Raw genomic sequence first — 22181 nt, forward strand, 5'->3', positions numbered from 1 at the left:
GCCAGTCTAATGCCCATACTAAACCACATTGATGCTAGTCTTATGCCCATATTAAACTTCATTGACGCCAGTTTCATGCCCATATTAAACCTAATTGATGCCACCCTCATGCTTATACTAAACTTCAACGCCAATCTAATGCCCTTTCTAAACCTAATTGACGCCAGTCTCATGCCCATACTAAACCTCATTGATGCCAGTCTCATGCCCATACTAAACCTCATTGATGCCAGTCTCATGCCCATACTAAACCTCATTGATGCCAGTCTCATGCCCATACTAAACCTCATTGACGCCAGTCTCATGCCCATACTAAACCTCATTGATGCCAGTCTCATGCCCATACTAAACCTCATTGACGCAAGTCTAATGCCCATACCAAACGTCAGTGTAATGCACACACTAAGCCTCATCAATGCTAGTCTCATGCCCATACCAAACCTCATTGACGCCAGGCTCATGCCCATATTTAACTTCATTGACACCAGTCTAATGCCCATACTAAATTTCATCGTCAGTATAATGCCCTTTATAAACCTCATTCACGCCAGTCTAATGCCAATACTAAACTTCAACACCAGTCTAATGCCCATTCTAAACCTCATTGACGCCAGTCCCATGCAAATACTAAACCTCATTAATGCCAGTCTAATGCCCCTACTAAACCTCATTAACGCAAGTATAATGCCCATACTAACCCTATAGGAGCATTTGTTAAAGCGGTAGTAAACCCGCACAGATTTCATTCCAGCCGGCCAGCCACTGCCGGATTTTCAGGCCGAGAATCCCCTTGTGTGCATGCGCCGCTGCAGTCAGCGGCGCATACCGAGGGGAATATCTCCTAAACCGTACAGGTTTAGGAGATATTTTTTTTTTACCTACAGGTAAGCCTTATTATAGGCTTTCCTGTAGGTAAAAGTTAAAAAATGGAGTATACAACCACTTTAAGTGTTAGAAATTTAGTCAAATGTGAACAAGCCCTTAGACCCCTTTCACACTGGGGCGTTTTTCAGGCGCTTTAGCGTTAAAAAAAGCGCATGTAAAACGCCTGAAAGAAGCCTCATCTGCAATCCCAATGTGAAAGCCCAAGTGCTTTCACACTGAGGCGCTGTGCTGGCAGGGCGTCAAAAAAAGTCCTGCAAGCAGCTTATTTGCAGTGCTTTTGGAGCGGTGAATACAACGCTCCTAAATCGTCTAGAGCCACCACGACGAGTCGACGTAATCGATTACGTCGACTACAAAAATAAGTTGACGTGGGTGCAGGGCGTCGATGCGTCACACTTCTCTGTGTCTCCCGCTCTCCTCCGTGCTGCCGCCCCCTCTCCTCTCCACCTCCGTGCATCTGTCCCCCTCTCTCTTCTCTGTGTCCCCCTCCGTGCTGCCGCCCCCCCTCGGTATCTCAGGATGGAGAGCGTAGGTAGAAGCCGGTAAACCCGGCTGCTTCATTTTCAGAATGGAAAGTCAGTGGCCACTGACTCTGTCCATTTACATAACTGAAACATTGTAACCTCCTGTGATTACGATGTCTCAGTTAATGAATGGAGAGAAGCCGCTGTCTTCTCTCCATTCATTATCAGTGCAGCAGAGGCTGCAGAGAAAGGGACTGGGGAATCTCTGTCCCCAGTCCCTTTCTCTGTCTCAAATGGGAGATGTCAGAGGTATGTTAAGACCCCTGATATCTCACCATAGCGCCCCCCCTTTTATCTTACCTTTTTTTATGTACTTATTTTTTGTAAAGTTATCCAAAGGATTAATTATCTAATCAAAAAAAATGTAAAAAATAATCGTCTAGTCAATGACTAATCGAAAAAATAATCGATAGTCTAACTAATCGTTAGTTGCAGCTCTAAAGGCGTCCCTTCCCTTTGAAATCAATGGGAAGCGCCTGCAAAGTTCTTTTGGCAGCAGCGCTTTGTGGGTGCTTTTAACCCTTTAGTTGGCCACTAGCAGGGGTTAAAAGCGCCCCAATATCGCTGGTAAAGCGCTGCTAGTTTAAGAGGTGCTTTTGGGGCGCTGACATTGTGAAGGGGCTCTTAAAGCACTCGGGCTTTCACATTGGGTTTGCAGATGAGACTTCTTTCAAGCGATTTACGGGTGCTTTTTTTAGCGCTAAAGCGCCTGAAAAACTCCCCAGTGTGAGAGGAGTCTAAGTGTCACATCGTCCGCCGCAATCTCGCAGTCCCGCTATAAGTGGCTGATCGCGGCCATATATAAGTATAAAAAAATTTATAAAAATTCCAGTATATATCCCATAGTTTGTAGACATTCTAACTTTTGCGCAAACCAATCAATATACTGTTATTGGAAATCTTTTTATCAAAAATATGTAGCAGCATACATATTGATGAAGACATTTGATTTTTTTTTTTTTCGATTTTTTTTCTACCAGAAAGTAAAAAAAATGTTTTAGGGTTTTTTGGCAAAGTTGTCAGTCTTTTCTGTTTATAGCGCAAACAAATTAAAACCCCAGCATTGATCAAATACCACCAAAATAAATCTCTATTTGTGGGGAAAAAGGACATAATTTTCATTTATGTACAGCATGACTGCACAATTGTCAGGTAAAGTAATGCGGTGCCGTATCACAAAAGAATGGCCTAGTCATGGGGGGGGGGGGGGGGGGGGATTAATCTTCCGGAGGTCAAGTAAAAAACACGATTGAATGTACCAACTTATAGGGAGTTCTCTGATCTTGTACGTCACAGTGGAGGTGTGCTTTGTTATCATCTCACACAGTTTGTGTTTTTCCACAGAAAAGATCCATGTGTAGGTCGGTACTGCTTATGAAATGGACTAGCACTGGCAGACAAACGCTGCCTTTCCGTCCATGTGCCTCCATTCCCCTTCCCTAGACGTAGGTTTCCTCACCTCAGTCACACTGACCCCCTCCTCACACTGGCCCCCACTACTGTACAGGCCAGGGCTGAAGGACCTGCGGTGACATCACCGTCATGTGACCAGCCTCCTCTGTGGGAGGGGCTATGTATGCTGTCCATGCTGCAGGCTCAGAGCCGCTGGTTGTGTTCTATGGAGACAAGTAAGATGATTTCCTCCTCAGTACATTGCGTGATCCGAGTCTGCTGAGTGCTGTACAGTGTCCAGCATGTCTTCTATGCATGCCATGTAGAACTGTATCGTCGAATGTGTTTTCAGCCTGTGGGACGCCAAGTGTTTGTGGAACTACAAGTCCCATGATGCCTTGCAACATGCTGGCTCGTGTTGTTCCAGAGCACTGATGGTGCAGCAGAGTGAAGGGGACCTGTCATTTTGTAGATGTTGTTTTATTTATTTTTTTGCATGTTTTCATGCTATGAGTGTTCTGTAGTCCATTCATTCGAATGAGCTTTCCTACGTGCGACAAATAAGCGCATGTATCTTTTCTGGATGGTTTTTAACTGCCTGCTTTGGTGCATTTGTCACACACAGAAATGCTCGTCTGCTGGCCATTAACCACTTCAGCTCCGGAAGGTTTACACTCCCCCTTCATGTCCAGGCTTTTTCGTGATACGCCACTGCATTACCATAACTGTGAATTGCGCGGTCGTGCGACACTGTACCCAAGTGAAATGTTTAATACCTATCCCACAAATAGAGCTTTCTTTTGCTGGTATTTGATCATCTCTGTGGTTTTTATTTTTTGCGATTTCAACACTTCCCTTATGACGTCCTTATACATATATCTGAGTGATGCCTCCAGCTACAGGCATCATTCAGCAGGCGATTCTGTACACTATAAGAACAATCATAGCGGCTGTTCCACCGCTTGATCGTTCTTACGGGTGGCGAGAGGGGATGTCCCCCCCGCCACCCTCCGGTGCTTCTACCGACTCACCGATGCGTGAGTCAGAGACAGGATCCGCCGCCCCAGATGTTTACCATAGAGATTTCCGGCAGACCAGATGGTTGCCGAAGTCTCTATGATCGTTCGGAGGCTGAGCGCGATGTTATGACGTCACACCCAGCCTCTGCATTAAAAAAAAAGCCTGCCAGGAAGTCGGCGCAGCCCTGCGCTAATCACAGGCAGTGAGATATTGCCCGATGTGCGGCTGCAGAGATCGGGCAATGTCTCACTGCCTGTGATTAGCACTGCGCCGACTTTTTGGCGGGCTCTGCACGTGTTCCATGCGAACACGCCTGAGCTCATCCCTACCGAGATCGTTTTTTTTTTTTATTTTTTTTTTTTTTCAGTCTTCCCAGCCTAGAGGTGAGATGTGGGGTCTTATTGGCCCCATATCCCACTGTAAAGAGGTCCTGTCATACCATATTCCTATTGCAAGGGATGTTTACATTCCTTGTAATGGGAATAAAAGTGATTAAAAAAAAAAAGTAAAATTAACAATAAAAAATTATATTTAAAGTGTCCCTGTCCCCGTGAGCTCGCATGCAGAAGCGGATGCATACGTAAGTCCCACCCACATATGAAAACAGTGTTCAAACCACACATGTGAGGTGTCACCTAAAAATAGCGACGTTTTACAGCTGGCAACCGCAACGCCCCAGTGTGAAAGGGACCTGCGGTGCGGATCACAAGTGATGTTTGAGATCGCATATGTGTAAACCTAGGCTGAGTGTTGGTGCAAGGTTACATGTAAATTTCGATTTTAAACTGTCTTTATTGTCCTGTTGGCGAGATATACACTCTTTTCTTATCCCAGAGACATTTCAGGACATTAGTAATAATCCCTGCTTAGGCCTCCATGATGGTGTCCATGCAGCTGCTGCATCCCAATACAGATGAATGTGACTGCCTGCACACAAATGCATGAAACACCTGCGCATTCCGTATGGGCAAAGACAGCCCTACGCACAGGTGTACGAGTAGCCACACCTGTGTGAGTGAGTCCCTAGATCGTTTTGACCAGAACAAGTGGCCTATTGAAAGATTTTTGGATTTGCTATCACTTGCTGCCTTAGTGACAATCGGGGTGGATAAAAATTTGTGATTTTTTTTTTTTCTTTTTTTTTAATCAAATTTATTTTAATAAAATGCTTTTGGACTAAAAATCTATCTAAAGATAGTTTTCTATTTAAGATACATTAATCATTTAGTTTATTCAGCATGAAATGGAGCTTAGGTATGTAGCATGAAGCTGTACATTCTGTAATATTTAAATTTTTAGCAAATTCATTCAATTAATCCAAGCTCTGGAAGCCGAGAGAACATGAATTGCATTGATGCATTCACACAAAGGGGGTTATTTACGAAAGGCAAATCCACTTTGTACTACCAAGTGCACTGCAAGTGCACTTGAAAGTGAACTTGGAAGTGCAGTCGCTCTAAATCTAAGCCCTTGTACACGCGGTCGGACACTCCGCCAACCAAATCCATCGGTTGTCAGAAAATGATGTTATTTCGTTAGGACGGGACTAGGTTCAGGCTAGTAGCCAATAGCTTTGGTCTAGGAATTTGATCTGAGCATGCGTGGCACTTTGTCCGATCGGAATTCTCTACACATGATCGGACAAAGTCTGATCGGATCATGTTGTCGGAAAATTTTATAGCCCAGCTGGAAAACTTGCTCTGACGGAAACAGTCCGATGGAGCCCACACACTGTCGGATTATCCGACAACACGCTCCTATCGGACATTGTCCATGGGAATGTCTGACCGTGTGTACAAGGGCTAAGGGGTAGATCTGAAATGAGGGGAAGCACTTCTGATTTTATCATTCAATTACCGTATTTATTCGCGTATAACACGCACCCCAAGTTTAGGAGGGAATTTTAAGGAAAAAACTTGTAGGAGGGAAGTTTAAGGAAAAAAAAAAAACTTACATTTAAATGCCCATCAATGCAGCCTTATCATTGTTCATCTGCAGCCTTGTCCACCGCTGCAGCCTTGTCAGTGTCATATGCAGCCTTGTCCACCATTGCAGCCTTGTCAGTCAGCCTTGTCCACCATTGCAGCCTTGTCAGTTTTATTTTATTTTTTTAAATGCCGCCGCCGCAGAGATACAGAGCTGGATGTCCTGTGTATCTCGGCGGCGCGCGGTAGTTCTCAGTGGCCTTCGGCTTTTCTCTGCAGCTTTCGGCTGCCTTCGGCCATTCTCTGCAGCTTTCGGCCGTTCTTGGCACCTTTCGGCCACCAAGAATGGCCGAAAGCCGCCGAGAAGAGCCGAAGGCGGCTTTCAGCCGCCCAGAGGCTCAGAATTGCGGGGGATCGGCGTATAACATGCACCCGCGATTTTCCCCTGCTTTTAAGTCGAAAAAAGTGCGTGTTATACGCCGATAAATACGGTATGTGCAAGTTAAAATGCTGTTTTTTATTTTCCTTGCATGTCCCCCCTCAGATCTACAGCGACTGCACTTCCAAGTGCACATGCAGTGCACTTGTAGTGCAAAGTGGATTTGCCTTTAGTAAAAGACCCCCAATGTCGCAGTAACCATGAGATAAAAAAAGCTCATGAATATTCCTTTATCCCATTGTTTTGCAAATCTATGTACATTACAAACTGTATGATTGATTGAATCTGTTCTGATATCACTGTTTTACTAACCTGACAGCTTAATATTCTAAATGGGAAAACTTAATTTTGTTTGCAAATATTAAAGATTCTAACTGCCAGCAAGAATAATTCCTTACCATTTAAAGCGCACCTGTCATTTCAGATCCATCATGACAGCGTCTGTTAGTGGGCATCCACTCACCTGCTGCCGCCACGTCCCTCACCTTGTTGTGTCACTGACGCATCACCAGCCCTCCCATTAAAATGAATAGGACTGTCGGTGAGTCAACAGCGGGGCAGAGGAGGAGCTGCTGTGGGACAGAGATGACAGTTGCTCTTTAAAAATTACGATTTAAATCAAGTCTTTTTACTAGTGAATTAAATCGAATCCACCCTGGTGACAATGGTCAACAGCTCAGATCAAGAGGGTAAATCTCAGCATGGACATAGAGAGAAATAAACATGTTGGAAGATGTAAACCCCCCTATGCTATCAGAAAAATAAATTAGCTCAATTCATAATATTGCCGAAAATGATATTTGGACAGTCTTTATGGACATAGGGGTTGGGAAAGTAGGCTTCCAAGCACAAGGCTTGTCCATTACTTTAATAATACATTTTATTAAAATAGTAAAACTGATGTGTACTTACAAAAACAGCAAAGTAAAAAAAAAAGCCACGCTCATCAATATCCAACTGTCCTAGACCACATGGTCCGCTGAACGAGTCACCACCATTAGAAGACCCTCAGCGATGGCTGACAAGTTTTGAGAGGAGATTCCCCCCCTCCCCTTCCTCAGAGCCTATCTGCAATGTTGTATGGTCTATCCTTATATACCTTATGAGTCAGAAGTAGTTTTTGAATCATGCCAGAAGCATGTTAAACTGATGCAATTGACACAGGCCCATAGACTGGCAAGAGGGAGTGGGTGTAAGGAAGGCTTCAGTATAAGGAGTTATATCTTATCATGTGAGATAAGGTATAAGCACATTGGGAGTGCGTTATTTTCAATTGGTTGGCCATCCTTCTACATAAGTTGTATCTGTCTATCTGCAGTCTTCTTTTCTCTAGATCCATTCAAAGTGCTCTATTATAAAGCTTGTCTGAGAGTTCAGAAAAAAGTGGACGAAGGGCTGAAGTTACACTCTGCAGTGCTCAGTGAGAAAAGCTCTCTCCCCATCGCCATTTTTCTCTTGGTGTCAGGAAAACTTGTCAGAAGTGATTCATGCTAATAGAGGAATGAAGCAGCAGACAGAAATGACATTTGGTGCCCATAAGGCCCCTTTCACACTGGGGCGGTATTCAGGCGTTACAGCGCTAAAAATAGCGCCTGTGTAGCGCCTGAAAAAAACCGGCCCCTTTAACTCCAGTGTGAAAGCCGGAGGGCTTTCACACTGGAGCGATGCGCTGGCAGGACGGTGAAAAAAGTCATGCTAGCCGCATCTTTGGAGCGGTGTATTCACCGCTCCTATACCGCTCCTACCCATTGAAATCAATGGGACACCGCGGCAATAGCGCCGCTGCAGCGGGCACTTTGCGGGCGGGTTTAACCCTTTTTCGGCCGCTAGCGGGGGTTAAAACCACCCCGCTAGCGCCCGCAGACCGCCGCTAAAACGACGGTAAAGCGCCGCTATTTTTAGAGGCGCTTTACCGTCGTTTTAGCGGCGGTCTGCGGGCGCTAGCGGGGTGGTTTTAACCCCCGCTAGCGGCCGAAAAAGGGTTAAACCCGCCCGCAAAGTGCCCGCTGCAGCGGCGCTATTGCCGCGGTGTCCCATTGATTTCAATGGGTAGGAGCGGTATAGGAGCGGTGAATACACCGCTCCAAAGATGCGGCTAGCATGACTTTTTTCACCGTCCTGCCCCAGTGTGAAAGCAGCCTAACTGAGACAAGTACATACTATAGAGGGACATGATTTGTTCATATTTAACCACTTGCTTACTGGGCACTTGAGCACCCTTCCTGACCAGACCAATTTTCAGCTTTTGGTGCTCTCACACTTTGAATGACAATTACTCAGTCATGCAACACTGTACCCAAATGAATTTTGTGTCCTTTTTTTCCCACAAATAGAGCTTTCTTTTGGTGGTATTTGATCACCTCTGGGGTTTTTATTTTTTGCGCTATAAATGAAAAAAAACGCATATTTCTTTGTTTCTGTGATAAAATTTTGCAAATTATAATTTTTTTTTCATAAATTTTGGCCACAATTTATACTGCTACATATCTTTGGTAAAAATAACCCAAATTAGTGGATATTATTTGGTCTTTGTGAAAGTTAGAGAGTCTACAAGCTGTGGTGCGAATCGCACAAAATTGATCACACCTGATGTACTGGTGGCCTATCTCATTTCTTGCGACCCGAACAAGTCAGGAAAGTACAAATACCCCCCAAATGACCCCTTTTTGAAAGTAGACATTCCAAGGTATTTACTAAGATGCATGGTGAGGTTTTTGATGTTGTCATCTTTTTCCCACAATTCTTTGCAAAATGAAGATTTTTTTTTTTTCTCACAAAATTTTCAATGTAATAGGTTATTTCTCTCACATGGCATGTGTATACCACAAATGACACCCCAAAATACGTTCTGCTACTCCTTCTGAGTATTACGATACCAAATGTGTGAGACTTTTACACAGCCTGACCACATACAGAGGCCCAATATTGAAATAGCACCATCAGGCGTTCTAGGAGCATAAATTACACATCTTATTTCTCAACCACCTATTACAGTTTTGAAGGCCCTGGAGCACCAGAACAATGGAAATGCCCACAAAGTGACCCCATTTTGGAAAGCTAACACCCCAACGTATAATCTATGAGGCATAATGAGTCGTTTGAATGGTTCATTTTTTTTCCAGAAGTTTTGGGAAAATGTGGAAAAAAATGAAAACGCATTTTTTTTACGCAAAGTTGTCCATTTATAAGATATTTCCAACATATAGCATGTACATAGCAAAAATGACACCCCAAAATAAGTTCTACTACTCCTCCTGAGTATAACGATACCAAATGTGTGAGACTTTTACACAGCCTGACCACATACAGAGGCCCAATATTGAAATAGCACCATCAGGCGTTCTAGGAGCATAAATTACACATCTTATTTCTCAACCACCTATTACAGTTTTGAAGGCCCTGGAGCACCAGGACAATGGAAATGCCCACAAAGTGACCCCACGTGGCACTGGCAGATGGCACTGGAGGCAGATGGCACTGGAGGCAGATGGCACTGGAGGCAGATGGGGCTGGCAGATGGGGCTGGCAGATGTCGCTGGCAGATGGGGCTGGGGCTGGCACTGGCTATTTGCTCTGGCAAATGGGGCTGGCAGATGGCACTGCGGCTGGCAGATGGCGCTGGCAGGTGGCACTGGCAGGTGGCACTGGGGCTGACGGATGGCACTGGGGCTGACGGATGGCACTGGTGCTGGCAGGTGGCACTGGCGCTGGCAGGTGGCGCTGGCACATGGCACTGGCACTGGGGCTGGCGGCACTGGGGCTGACGGCACTGGGGCTGACGGATGGCGCTGGCAGGTGGCACTGGCACTGGCACTGGTGGTGGCACTGGCAGGTGGCACTGGCGGCACTGGCACTGGGGCTGACGGATGGCACTGACGGATGGCACTGACGGATGGCACTGACGGATGGCGCTGGCAGGTGGCGCTGGCAGGTGGCACTGACGGCACTGGGGCTGACGGCACTGGGGCTGATGGATGGCACTGGCAGGTGGCACTGGGGCTGACGGCACTGGGGCTGACGGCACTGACGGGCGGCACTGGGGCTGACGGGCGGCACTGGGGCTGACGGGCGGCACTGGGGCTGACGGGCGGCACTGGGGCTGACGGGCGGCACTGGGGCTGACGGGCGGCACTGGGGCTGACGGGCGGCACTGGGGCTGACGGGCGGCACTGGGGCTGACGGGCGGCACTGGGGCTGACGGGCGGCACTGGGGCTGACAGCAGGCGCTGGCAGGTGGCACTGGCGGCACTGGCACTACTGGCAGATGGCACTGGTCTGACAGATGGCACTGGTCTGACAGATGGCACTGGTCTGACAGATGGCACTGACACTGGGGCTGACACTGGCACTGGCACTGGGGCTGACACTGGCACTGGGGCTGACAGATGGCACTGGGGCTGACAGATGGCACTGGGGCTGACAGATGGCACTGGGGCTGACAGATGGCACTGGGGCTGACACAGGCACTGGGGCTGACACAGGCACTGGGGCTGCACTGGGGCTGACACTTAGATCGCTCTCCCTCCTCACACGCTGTCTCTGTGTGAGGAGGGAGAGACACGGCAATGGGAGATGATCTCATATGTTTACATATGAGATCATCTCCCATTGGCAGCTGTGAACGGCCGCTTTGATTGGCCGTTCACGGCGATCTGTATTTGCCTGTCTCCGGGAGACACGGCAAATACAATACTTCCGCGATGCGCGCCCCCGGCGGCGCGCATTGCGGAAGTAAACACCAGGACGGCCAGGCGAAGGAAGCCGCCCGCTCTAAGGCCGTCATTCGGCTATAGGGCGGGTGGGAAGCGGTTAATGTCTGAGGTTTAAAACTACTTTAACCACTTGCCGACAGCGCTATAGCAAAATGATGGCTACAGCACAGTTGCCTAGTTCTGGGAGGGGGTCATATAACATCCTCCCGTAGTTGCACCCGCTGTGGAGCATGGGCGGTGCGCTCTGTGATCGCTGTGTCCTCTGGAGTAAAGAGCCAATAGGTGACTCTTTACCACATAATCAACTGTGTCCAATCACAGCTGATTGCAATGTAAACACACTTGCTGGTTATCGGCATTCCTTTATTTAAGCTGTCACAACATGAGGAAAGAGCCAGTAACTGGTTAGTGTGAAAGGGGACATCTGCACTGATAAACAGGACACTTATCGTCAATTTCCTGATGATTAGCGCAGCCACAACAGTGCCGCCTGTTAGTGCTCATCAGTGCAGCCTCATAAGTGCACATCAGTGAAGGAGAAAACCCAGAGGTGATTAAATAAAACCAAAAGAAAGCTCTATTTTTGTGAAAAAAATTAATAAGAATATCATATGGGTACAGTGCTGCATGACCACCCAATTGTTATTCAAAGTGTGACAGCATTAAAAGCTAGCGTGGGCAGGAAGGGGGTAAAAGTGCCCAGTAGGCAAGTGATTAAAGCAGTGTTCTGCTTTAAAAAGTCAGCAGCTGCAAATACTGCAGCTGCTGACTTTTAATAATCAGACACTTACCTATCCCGGGGTCTAGCGATACGGGGGATCGAAGCCCCGCTCTTCTCCCCCTCCGCTCGGTGGTGCCGGCATTTTAACTGTGGGCGCCATGGGTGCTCATCGTGACTGGCCGCGCAATCATCTGGGACACATGACAGGTCCCAGATGATTGACAAGAGGTAGGGGGGAGAGGCGATCTCCCTTCCTGCATCGAGTTAAGTGACGTCAGGAGCCCAGGTGCCGAAGGAGGCAGACTACGAGGGATCCCCATAGCAACAGGCAATTAGAGGTAAGTAATTTTAAAAAAAATGTTCTCCAAATGTTTTTTTTTTTTTATTTTTTTTTTTTTTTAAGCACATTAATAATTTTTTTTTTTTTTTGGGGTGGAACTCCACTTTAATTTTGGGACATGTAATGGGATGAGACATGTTAATACACTTTGTACACACTTGTGCACTGGAGGGATTTTTGATTCCTTTAGTTCATCTTTACAGAAACCTACTGACACACACACACACACACACACACTCATTGAAAAAGCCTATACACTTCTTTTTAAGATCATATACAGTATGTTATGACATTTATGTATTGTTTGAAAACACTGACATGGTATTATATGGAATCCTTGATAATCTGAACTCTTTTTTTATTTTTTTTTCTCTTCTCTCCTAGGCCTTTTTACAATGTTAAGCTGCCTGAATAATGACAGTCACTGTTGCTAGGCTGTTTTTTGGATATCTCAATGTGGTATTTCTACAGAATGAACATATCTGCAGTGTTTAATGCTTTGCTTGTATCCATCCTGGCAGCAGTGTTGTGGAAACATGTCAAGCTTTGGGAGCAGTTTTCTATTATTGAGGAGGAGTTGGACCTCACCCGTCAGTCCCAGGAGCTGTCACAAGTACGCATTGACTATCACGCAGCTTTATATGCACTTGTGGAAGATGGCACTAAAATGGTTTGTACTGGGAGGATGCATACAGACCGCGTGTGTCGCTTCGAGTCACTTTGTTTCTCCACCGAAGCTGAAGAGTTTGTCTTTTTTCATAGCAACTCATCGATTATGCTACCAAACCTAGGAGCTAGGCGCTTCCAACCTGCTCTTTTAGACTTGTCTTCTGTAGATGATCACAATACCCAATATTTCAACTTTGTAGAGCTTCCAGCTGCTGCCCTAAAATTTATGCCCAAGCCTGTCTTTGTGCCAGATGTTGCGCTCATAATGAATAGATTTAATCCAGACAACCTAATGCATGTCTTTCATGATGACTTGCTACCAATATTCTACACCATGCAGCAGTTTCCAGACCTAGACATGGACTCTCGACTCTTTTTTATGGAAGGATGGGGTGAAGGCTCACACTTTGACCTCTACAAGTTTATGAGCAACAAACAGCCTTTGTTGAAAGAGCAGTTGAAGACTTTAGGTAGGCTCCTCTGCTTTACTAAAGCTTATGTGGGACTAACAAAAATCACAACATGGTATCAGTATGGCTTTGTCCAACCACAGGGTCCAAAGGCAAACATGTTGGTCTCCGGCAATGAAATAAGACACTTTGCAAAATTCATATTGGGAAAGCTAAACATAAGTTCCGATCAGAGTACGACAGAAGATTACATAGTATTGTTCACTCGATCAGTTAATAGACTTATTGTAAATGAGGCTGAATTGCTCCTTGCTTTAGCTCAGGAATTTCAAATGAGAACAATAACAGTTTCTCTAGAAGACAATTCATTTGCTGAAATTGTGCGTTTGATCAGTAATGCATCTATGCTTGTGAGTATGCATGGAGCACAGTTAGTTATGTCCCTTTTTCTGCCAAGAGGTGCAGCTGTAGTAGAGCTTTTCCCCTATGCCATAAACCCAGATCATTACACACCATACAAAACTCTAGCAACCCTTCCAGGCATGGAACTCCAGTATGCTGCTTGGCAGAACACAGAAGAGAAGAATACGGTCACTTATCCTGAAAGGTCTTGGGAACAAGGTGGCATTGCACACCTGGGTGTTGTTGAGCAGGAACGAATAACAAAGAGTAAAGAAGTTCCACGTCACCTCTGTTGCCGTAATCCTGAGTGGCTTTTCCGTATCTACCAGGACACAAAAGTAGATGTTTCATCACTTATCAAAGTCATAAGAAGTGTTGTTAAAACAAAGCCTGGTTCTCGGAAACAAAAGTTTGCAAATGGATTGTATCCTGGCAAAGTAAGGGAATGCAAGTGTCAAGCTTCTTCATCAGGTGCCAGTGTAACCAAGCTGTCCGTGTCTTGGCAGATTCCATGGAATCTCAAGTATTTGAAAGTCAGAGATGTAAAATATGAAGTATGGATCCAAGAGCAAGGTGAAAACACATACATGCCTTATATATTATCTTATCAGAACCACACGTTCTCTGAAAACATTAAACCATCTACAACATATTTAGTGTGGATCCGCTGCATTTTCAATAAAACTCTCCTTGGACCCTTTGCAGAAGTTTTAGTGTGTAAAACATAACAAAACCGAACATATGTTTACCACAGTGTGTTTACACTTTGTAAAATAAGGTTTTATCGTCTGAATTTAGCGCACTCTTTCATGGTCTATACAACTGGAACACTGGTAAATATGAGTTCTGTACCCAATGGTAAAAACCTGGACTTACATATGCTGTATGTTTAAAAGTTCCCTATGCCATGGCTTTTGTTTTAATAAAGGCCATTGCTTTTGTGCAAAATGCAGTAACTAAGCAAGTTATCAGACTAAATTGTATTCTCCTTAGTATTTTAAACCCCTGACAGCAGAAATGGGGTTTATTTTGGCAACAGAACAGTATTACATTTTGCAACTACCGTATTTATCGGTGTATAATACGAGCTGGCGTATAACACGCACCCCAAGTTTAGGAGGGAATTTTAAGGAAAAAAACTTTTAGGAGGGAAAAAAACACATTTAAATGCCCATCAATGCAGCCTTATCAGTGTCCATCTGAAGCCTTGTCAGTGTCATTTGCAGCCTTGTCATGCAGCCTGTCCATCATTGCAGCCTGTCCATCATTGCAGCCTTGTCATGCAGCCTGTCCATCATTGCAGCCTTGTCCTGCAGCCTGTCCATCATTGCAGCCTGTCTATCATTGCAGCCTTGTGCATCGTTGTCCCCTTGTGTTAATTGCAGATTTTATTTTTAAAAATGGTGCCGCTGAGATGTCCTGTGTATCTCAGCGGCGCCCAGTAGTTCTTCGGCTCTTCTCGCGGCTTGCGGCCGCCTTCGGCTCTTCTCGTGGCTGCCGTTCTCGGTGGCTTTCGGCCGCTCTCGGCCATTCTCGGCAGTTTTCTGAGAATGGCCGAAAGCCGCCGAGAATGGCCGAAGGCGGGCGAAAGCCTCCCAGATGCTCAAGGTCGCTCAGAAATCGCGGAGGATCGGTGTATAACGCGCACCCACGATTTTCCCCTGATTTTAAGGGGAGAAAAGTGTGTGTTATACGCTGATAAATACGGTATATATATATATATATATATATTTATTTATGAATTGAACAATGATGGATTACCATTTAAAGTGGCTGTCATGATTAGGTGTCTAAAAGGGGAAGTATGGAGTTCTAAAAAAAAAAAATATATAGTATTCATATATATTTCTAGGTGGATGTAGCATCGATCCCGCTGCTTCTAAGACTGAGAACTGAGCAATCACAGACCACTGATCTCTCAGTTCTCAGTCCCGTGAGTAGAGAGCCAGCTGCCAGTCTAGGCATCTGGTTGGATCCCCGACTTTAAAGTTAGACTCTTTCCGTGGCCTGGACAGGCTGACTGGTGTCAGCTGATAGCAGGTTTTATCCTGCTGTTGGCTTAAAACAGGTCACAGGAGTGCAGGAATGAACTGCACTCCTTTAATCCATAGGAGAGGTAGGGCCAAAAAGTTTTGGCTGTATGTCACCTTTTGAACACGTGTACCTGCAAAATAAGATCAAGAATACTTATCTACTGCACTGCTGAAATTCTGCCCCTTTCAATGGGAAACTTATTCATATGGCTTCAGGGAAACATATCCAGTTGTGTTGATCTCCTGGGTCCTTCATAGCTATCCCTGGTTCCTCTTGTTGACCTTTACTCACTACAGTAGTAGTGACATGGACAGCAGGAGGAACCAGTGAGAGCTGTGCGGAACCCAGGCGTTCAACACTCCCGGAGTGTTGTTTCACTGCAAATTTAAGAGGAGGATTTCTTTTGAACTGAGCAGCTTACTGGCAGCACAGGCAGGGGGAAATGTTAATATTCCCTCATTTTTAAAGTACATTTGTTTAAGATGCTTTTATTATTATGTTGTTGGCTGTGCGAACAGACAAACTTTCCAGCAACAAAAGTCCGATGGAGCAAAGTCCGATCATGTGTACAGAAAACCATAGGACTTTGTACAAAGTACAAACAGGCATGCTTAGAACCAATGCAAAAGATCAGACAACAATACAGAAGTTGACCAAAGGTGGCGGTAAAGAGCAGAAAAATCATGTGATTTGGTGAAAGTTGGCTGAAAAAGTCCTGCTGTGTGTATGCAATACGAGTTCACGGCCGACACTCTTTGTACAAAAATCCACGAGAAAGTTTGTACAAAGTCCGATCGTGTGATCGAAGCTTAAGTCCGTCTCTGAAAAATTAAAATTGACAATAAAGGGTAACGAGTAAATTTCCTAAAGTTGTGTGTAAACAGCTCCGATGTCTGAATTTTAGTTATATTTTGTCCTATTTAAAATAATAATGCATTTGGACACTATGACAGAAATAAAAAGGCTAAGTGCTTGATGTAAATTGTGTATATACATCATTTAATAATTTATTAAGATGTTTTGATATAGATTGTGTACAGAGTGTATGTTAGTGTGGCTAATGCAAAATTCTGGTTGTATGCTAAGTTATTATAGGACAGGTCAATAAATATGTTTTGCATCTATTTAAAGAATATTTTTTCTTTTGTTACAGTAATCTTAAATTGTATAACTATTTTGTATATTTTAAGAACTAAAGAAGATTTTCATTGCAAGTGTCATATTGTAGGTGTGTTAAGTTTTACGAAAGTTTGTTTTATATGCTGTTTTGTGCATTAGAACAACTAATATAGATTTTTATTATAAAATGTAATTGTTACATTTGGTCTTTTTATTTTCTGTTATATGGACATTGTGTGCGCTTTTAAGTACAGACATCTGTTAAACTGTAGAAGGGAGAAAAATTAGAATTATATACTTAGTCCTGATATCTAGTGGTTTTTTTTTTTTTTAAGATATGTTTATTAAGAGCTTTCAAGTATTATACAAAAAACAACAACTGCAATCAGACCATGCCTCCAAGAAAAATAAATACATTTTTCAACAAGGAAAATGGTGGTATACATTGAATTACAGTACATGCATGGGAATAAGTGACAATAGTGATGCACAGGTCCCCTGTACAATATCTAACATTTCTAATGAAATGTGAATAAAGGGGATCATACTAATTTCCCACACTAAAGCTGGAAAACACAATATACAATTTTCTTTAGATTTACCAAAACCATATAATATGAGGTCAAACCTAAACACTTTCAATGTGTATGCAATCAGGCAGGCCCTTGCACTACATAGTTGAAGGTAAATCTAAAGGAAATCAAACAACAAAAGTTGTATAGTGTGTATCCAGCTTAAGACATTAGGGTAAGTGGGATAGGATATCTAGTATTTGTATTGCTAATTGTAACATGTTGGTGCAGCTGTTATGTTTGAAGAGACATTCATGTTGATTTACTAAACTGGAGAGAACAATATCTGGTGGAGCTGTACATGATAGCCAATCGGCTTCTAACTTCAGCTTCCCCAATTAAGCTTTGACAATAAAACTTGAAAGCTGATAGGTTTCTATGCAGAGCTACACCAAATTTTGCACTCTCCAATTTTAGTAGATTAACCCCATTGTCATGTTGTGCTGATTCAGGGCCATATGACAGTGTCTTCCCAGAGCCAGCCCTCCCATCAACGTTTTGTGTGCCACCACTACCCCCATACTCCAAATGTCCACCCTGGGTAAGATCCAGGGTGTGATGGTGCCTGTTGTACCCCAGTGGATGACGTTACAGCACCATCCTTCAACTAAAGAGGTGTCGTGCAGGCAGAGAGGATAAAGTAGCCCTATATGCAGAAGATACGCTTATCTTTTTGGGGGATACCTCTAAGTCATTAATGGAACTCATGAACCTTATTTATGCATTTGGGCTATTTTTTTTTGGGCTATTTTCGGGTCAACTGGGAGAAATCAATTTTGCTTCCACTAGATGACCTGAAAACTCCCCTACCAGACAAAGCCAAAAGAACAACCCTGTATTAAACTGACCACTTTAATGTTAGCTAAAGCTTGCTGTCCCCAACCTTAAAAGAAAATTTCTAACCTCGCAGAAATTTAAAAAATCCTATTGGTATATGGTAAATACCCACTAATATTGTTGCTGGAGACAAGAAACCAGTTTCGGGATAAAAGTTTAATGGGTATTTGATAAAATCTGGCAGGAAATGAAAAACATTACAAGTGTTACTGGCATCGCTAGGAGGTGGCTATTGGGGCTATAGTCCCAAATCTTTAGCCCATACCCCGAGTCTCTTGCCACAGGGTCCCTGCCTAACTAAAAAACATTTATTAACAAGTGCTGTGGGTTTTTTTTTCTTTTAATCTTTTTTTTCCTTTCTTCTACTTTTCTAACGTTTGCTAAATTGCTGCGTATTATGATTATCAATTTGTACTTGGGATGTATGTGTGTTGTGTTTTGTTTGATTACAAAATTGAATAAAAAATCTGATTTAAAAAAAATGGTATAAAAAATAACGATATACAGTATTACAGATTTAGTTTGTCACAGCTATTAAACAGTAGCTTCTTAATTCAAAGTATGATACAGATTACATTTAACTAGGCTAAACTTGGCATGGGCATTATACAAGACTTGCCTTTGCTGACCTACTTCTATCAATACTTTTTGGCTGTTATACTTAGCCACTGGTTTAATGAGTCAGTGGAAGGCATTTTCAGAAAAATAAATGACAGCCCTCATATTTCCCTCATGACAATCGTTCTTAAATGAGGTTACATTGCCCTAATTAGTTTGGGATATATTTCAATTAATTGAAGGTTTCTCTCTTTCTCTGGAGGACATCTGTCATGAGATTTTTTTATGTCACAAATCTTTCTCACATGACTTTAATAATGGTGTCACTCTCAAATCCCTGTCCTTTCCATTAATTTCTTTATTATGCTTTGCTGAGGTAGTTTTCAGGCCATCAGGTAAAAGAAACAGCAGGTCCAAATCACTTTATTCCATGGTCAGATTTGTCCCGATTTGCAACAGCTCTACTTTTAATTTTTGTAGTGTTCACAATGTGGAGGACAGTAAGAGAGAAAATAGAGTTATCTGGGGACAAGGGTTTATCAGCCTTTTAACAAGAAGGTTGGTCTTTATTAGAAAGAGATGGTACAATTCCAAGTAATACATAGCAAAGTATCGTACAACATAAACAAAGCAGTGTACATAGACTCATTGAACTCCCAGAGATGCATCCATCGAGCTTCAATAGGGTGCATACAACCCAGATGGAAGAAAGAGAGAGGGAGGGGGAAGGTGGGGGGCAAAGGGAGGGGAGGGGGGGGCAGCCAGCACAAACCACCCAACATCTTCCTCCCGATGCACTGGGGATCAGGACAGAGAGAAACTCCCATCCAGTCATTACATCGAGCCTACCCAAGGTTGCCACACTCTTATAAACTTCTGGGGGCACCCCTACTGGCATATGTCAATTTATACATTGGCAGCACTTCATCAATGGACTTTTCCCAAGCTCTTAGCCCTTGTACACACGGTTGGAGATTCCGATGGAATGTGTCCGATCGGACCATTTTGTCGGATATTCCGACTGTGTGTGGTCTACATCGGACTGTTTCCGTCGGAGTATCCGATGGACCAAGTTTTCCAACTTGTTGGTAAAATTTTCCGTCAAAATGCTCCGATCGGACATACTCCGATCATGTGTAGAGAATTCCGATCGGACAAAGTGCCACGCATGCTCAGATCAAATTCCTACACCAAAGCTATTGGCTACTAGCGTGAACGTAGTCCCGTCGTAACGAAATAACGTCATCACGTCGGATTTTCCGACAACTTTGTCCGACCGTGTGTATGCAACAGTTTCGGACAAAATCCGACGGATTTGGTTGTCGGAATCTCTGACCGTGTGTACAAGGGCTTAGTGTAGGTGGGAGGGGTGAGGTCCAGTTAATAAGTATTTGTTTTTTTGCATAGAAAAGCAGTAATGAGATCAGCATTTTGGTGTATCTGGGCCTCTGTTCATCATCATGGATAGCTAACAGAGCCAGCTCTGCTGTCAGGGGGACATTCAACTGAAGATGCTCATTAATGCATTCCATAACCGCAGACCAGTACTGCGATATGCGTGGGCACTCCCAAAACATATGTAAAAGCGAACCCTCAGGGGAGCGACATCTTGGGCAATTTGGGGATCTATCCGGATAGATTCTGTGCAGTCTCTGAGGAGTGAAGTGCACTCTATGTAAACATTTAGTTTGTATTAACCTATCCTTAGAGGATATCAGAACCCCGATACTCCTCTCGAAGCAGTCCTCCCAGGCCTCTTTATCCAAAGTTGGGATGTCCCCCTTCCACTTGTCCCATAACGCTTCTATCCTAGGAGACTCCCTACTGATCAGCACCGAATACAATGCAGAGGGGGTTTCACTAAGGACTCCTGATCCAACAGGCTCTCCAGTACATCCACCCCAAGAACCGGTGGCTCCCAGAACTGCGCCCTGAAGGCATGCCGTAGCTGCCAGTACCTAAAGAGCATGCCCCCAGGCATGCCATGCATCTCCGCCAATTCCCGGAAAGGGACAAGGGTCCCATTGGAAATCACATCCCCCAAGGTCTTGACACCATACCTGGCCCACAACTGTGGGTCCAGGATAGTCCTGAAGTGGGGAAGTAACGGGTTTCCCCACAAGGGGCAGCGGGGGGACCATCTTTTAGGGGCCATGAAACGCTTCCTAGCCGCCTCCCAGATCTGTACCGTAACTTTGGTGGGGCTCGGCAGGGCAGGGCGACGTGAGGCCTCCAGGCAAACTGCCGCGTTCGCCCTGGACCGTTTGAGCCACCACCGTACCGTCACCAACATGGCCGCCCAATAATACACCAGCAGATTAGGCATCACCAGCCCTCCCCCGCTGGTCGGCAGCTGAAGAGTAGCCCTGGCCATCCGAGGGGCAGAGCCCCGCCATAAGAAGCCTCCAAGGCATCCCTCCAGCTCCCTGAAAAAAGCCCGGGGCAACCGCACTGGACAATTCCGGAAAATGTAAAGAAATTTAGGCAACTAGATCATTTTATTAATACTAATGCGTCCCAATAAATTTAAGGGGAGAGTAGTCCACTTGGAGCAGTGGTCCTTCATTTGTGCCACAATGGGGCGGAGATTTAGTTGTTGAAACGATTGGAGGTCTCTCGTTACTCTAATACCCAGACAAACTCCTCAACCCACCTCAGCGCTAACTGAGTTGCAGAATTCGTAGCCCGCGCATCCAGCGGGAAGAGCACGGATTTGGACCAATTAATGCAAATCCCCGAGAACCTGCCAAACTCATCGAATAACTCAAGGGCAGCTTGTAATGATGACTCCGCATCCTGCAAATATAGCAGGGCGTCATCCGCATATAGGGAGATTTTCTCCTCCAGAGGGCCCACCCTGAGTCCGACAATCCGCTCGGGCTCCCTAACCAGCGCCGCCAGCGGCTCCAAAGCCAAAGCAAATAGACTAGGAGACAGCGGGCAGCCCTGTCGGGTGCCCCTCTGGAGGAGAAAAGCCCCGTGAGGGAATCATTCACTCTAATCTGTGCTCTTGGGGTCCGATACAGCAGACTCAGCCAGTGGAGGAACTTGGTCCCCAACCCAAATTTTTGCAGTACCTTCCAGAGCTATCTCCACTCTACGGAGTCGAAAGCCTTCTCTGCGTCCAGAGAGGCTATGACCCTTGTCCCCCCGTTGTCATGCAGAGCAGTCAGATTCAGAAATAGCCGACGGATATTGATATCAGCGCCCTTGCCCGGCATAAAGCCGGTTTGGTCCACGTGCACCAAATCTTCTATTACTCTTCGCAGCCTAAGGGCTTAGATTTTAGCCAACAATTTAGCATCTGCGTTGATCAAGGAGATGGGCCTGTCAGACGAACACTCCTCCGGGTCCTTACCAGGCTTGGGCACCAATATCCCAACCGCATCAGCCAGCGACTCTGGGAGCGCATCCAATTCCAAGCACTTTTGTACGAGAGACGTGAATCTAGGAGCTAAGTATTCCTGATACACGGAGTAAAATTCGATGGGTATACCATCAGGTCCTGGGGCTTTCCCCGACTGCATAGACCCCAGAGCCTCCTGCACCTCCTCCAGGGTGATATCTTTGTCCAGCTTAGCACATTTGTGCGAATTTAAGACAGGGAGCTCGATCCGGTCTA

General features: G+C 44.9%; 1 protein-coding gene across 3 annotated transcripts in view; it reads left to right on the top strand.

The window, feature by feature from the left end:
• POMGNT2 (protein O-linked mannose N-acetylglucosaminyltransferase 2 (beta 1,4-)) overlaps positions 1–16780 on the top strand; it is a 32458-nt gene extending 15678 nt beyond the window's left edge. Inside the window, exons 1-2 of one of the 3 annotated variants that reach the window (XM_077491482.1) lie at positions 2971–3037; positions 12343–16780. In XM_077491482.1, the coding sequence (XP_077347608.1) occupies positions 12413–14167 (1755 nt within the window). In that variant the 5' untranslated portion in view covers positions 2971–3037; positions 12343–12412 and the 3' untranslated portion in view covers positions 14168–16780. Of the gene's footprint in view, positions 1–2970; positions 3038–6613; positions 6727–12342 lie in introns of those variants that run through there. The other 2 variants (XM_077491483.1, XM_077491481.1) reach the window with 2 other exon arrangements.
• The last annotated feature ends 5401 nt before the right edge of the window (positions 16781–22181 follow it).

This window comes from Lithobates pipiens, unplaced genomic scaffold (genome assembly GCF_037356315.1).
Source record: "Lithobates pipiens isolate NorthernLeopardFrog02 unplaced genomic scaffold, aLitPip1_a1.2 Scaffold_19, whole genome shotgun sequence".
In the NCBI taxonomy this organism is placed as follows: Eukaryota; Metazoa; Chordata; class Amphibia; order Anura; family Ranidae; genus Lithobates; species Lithobates pipiens.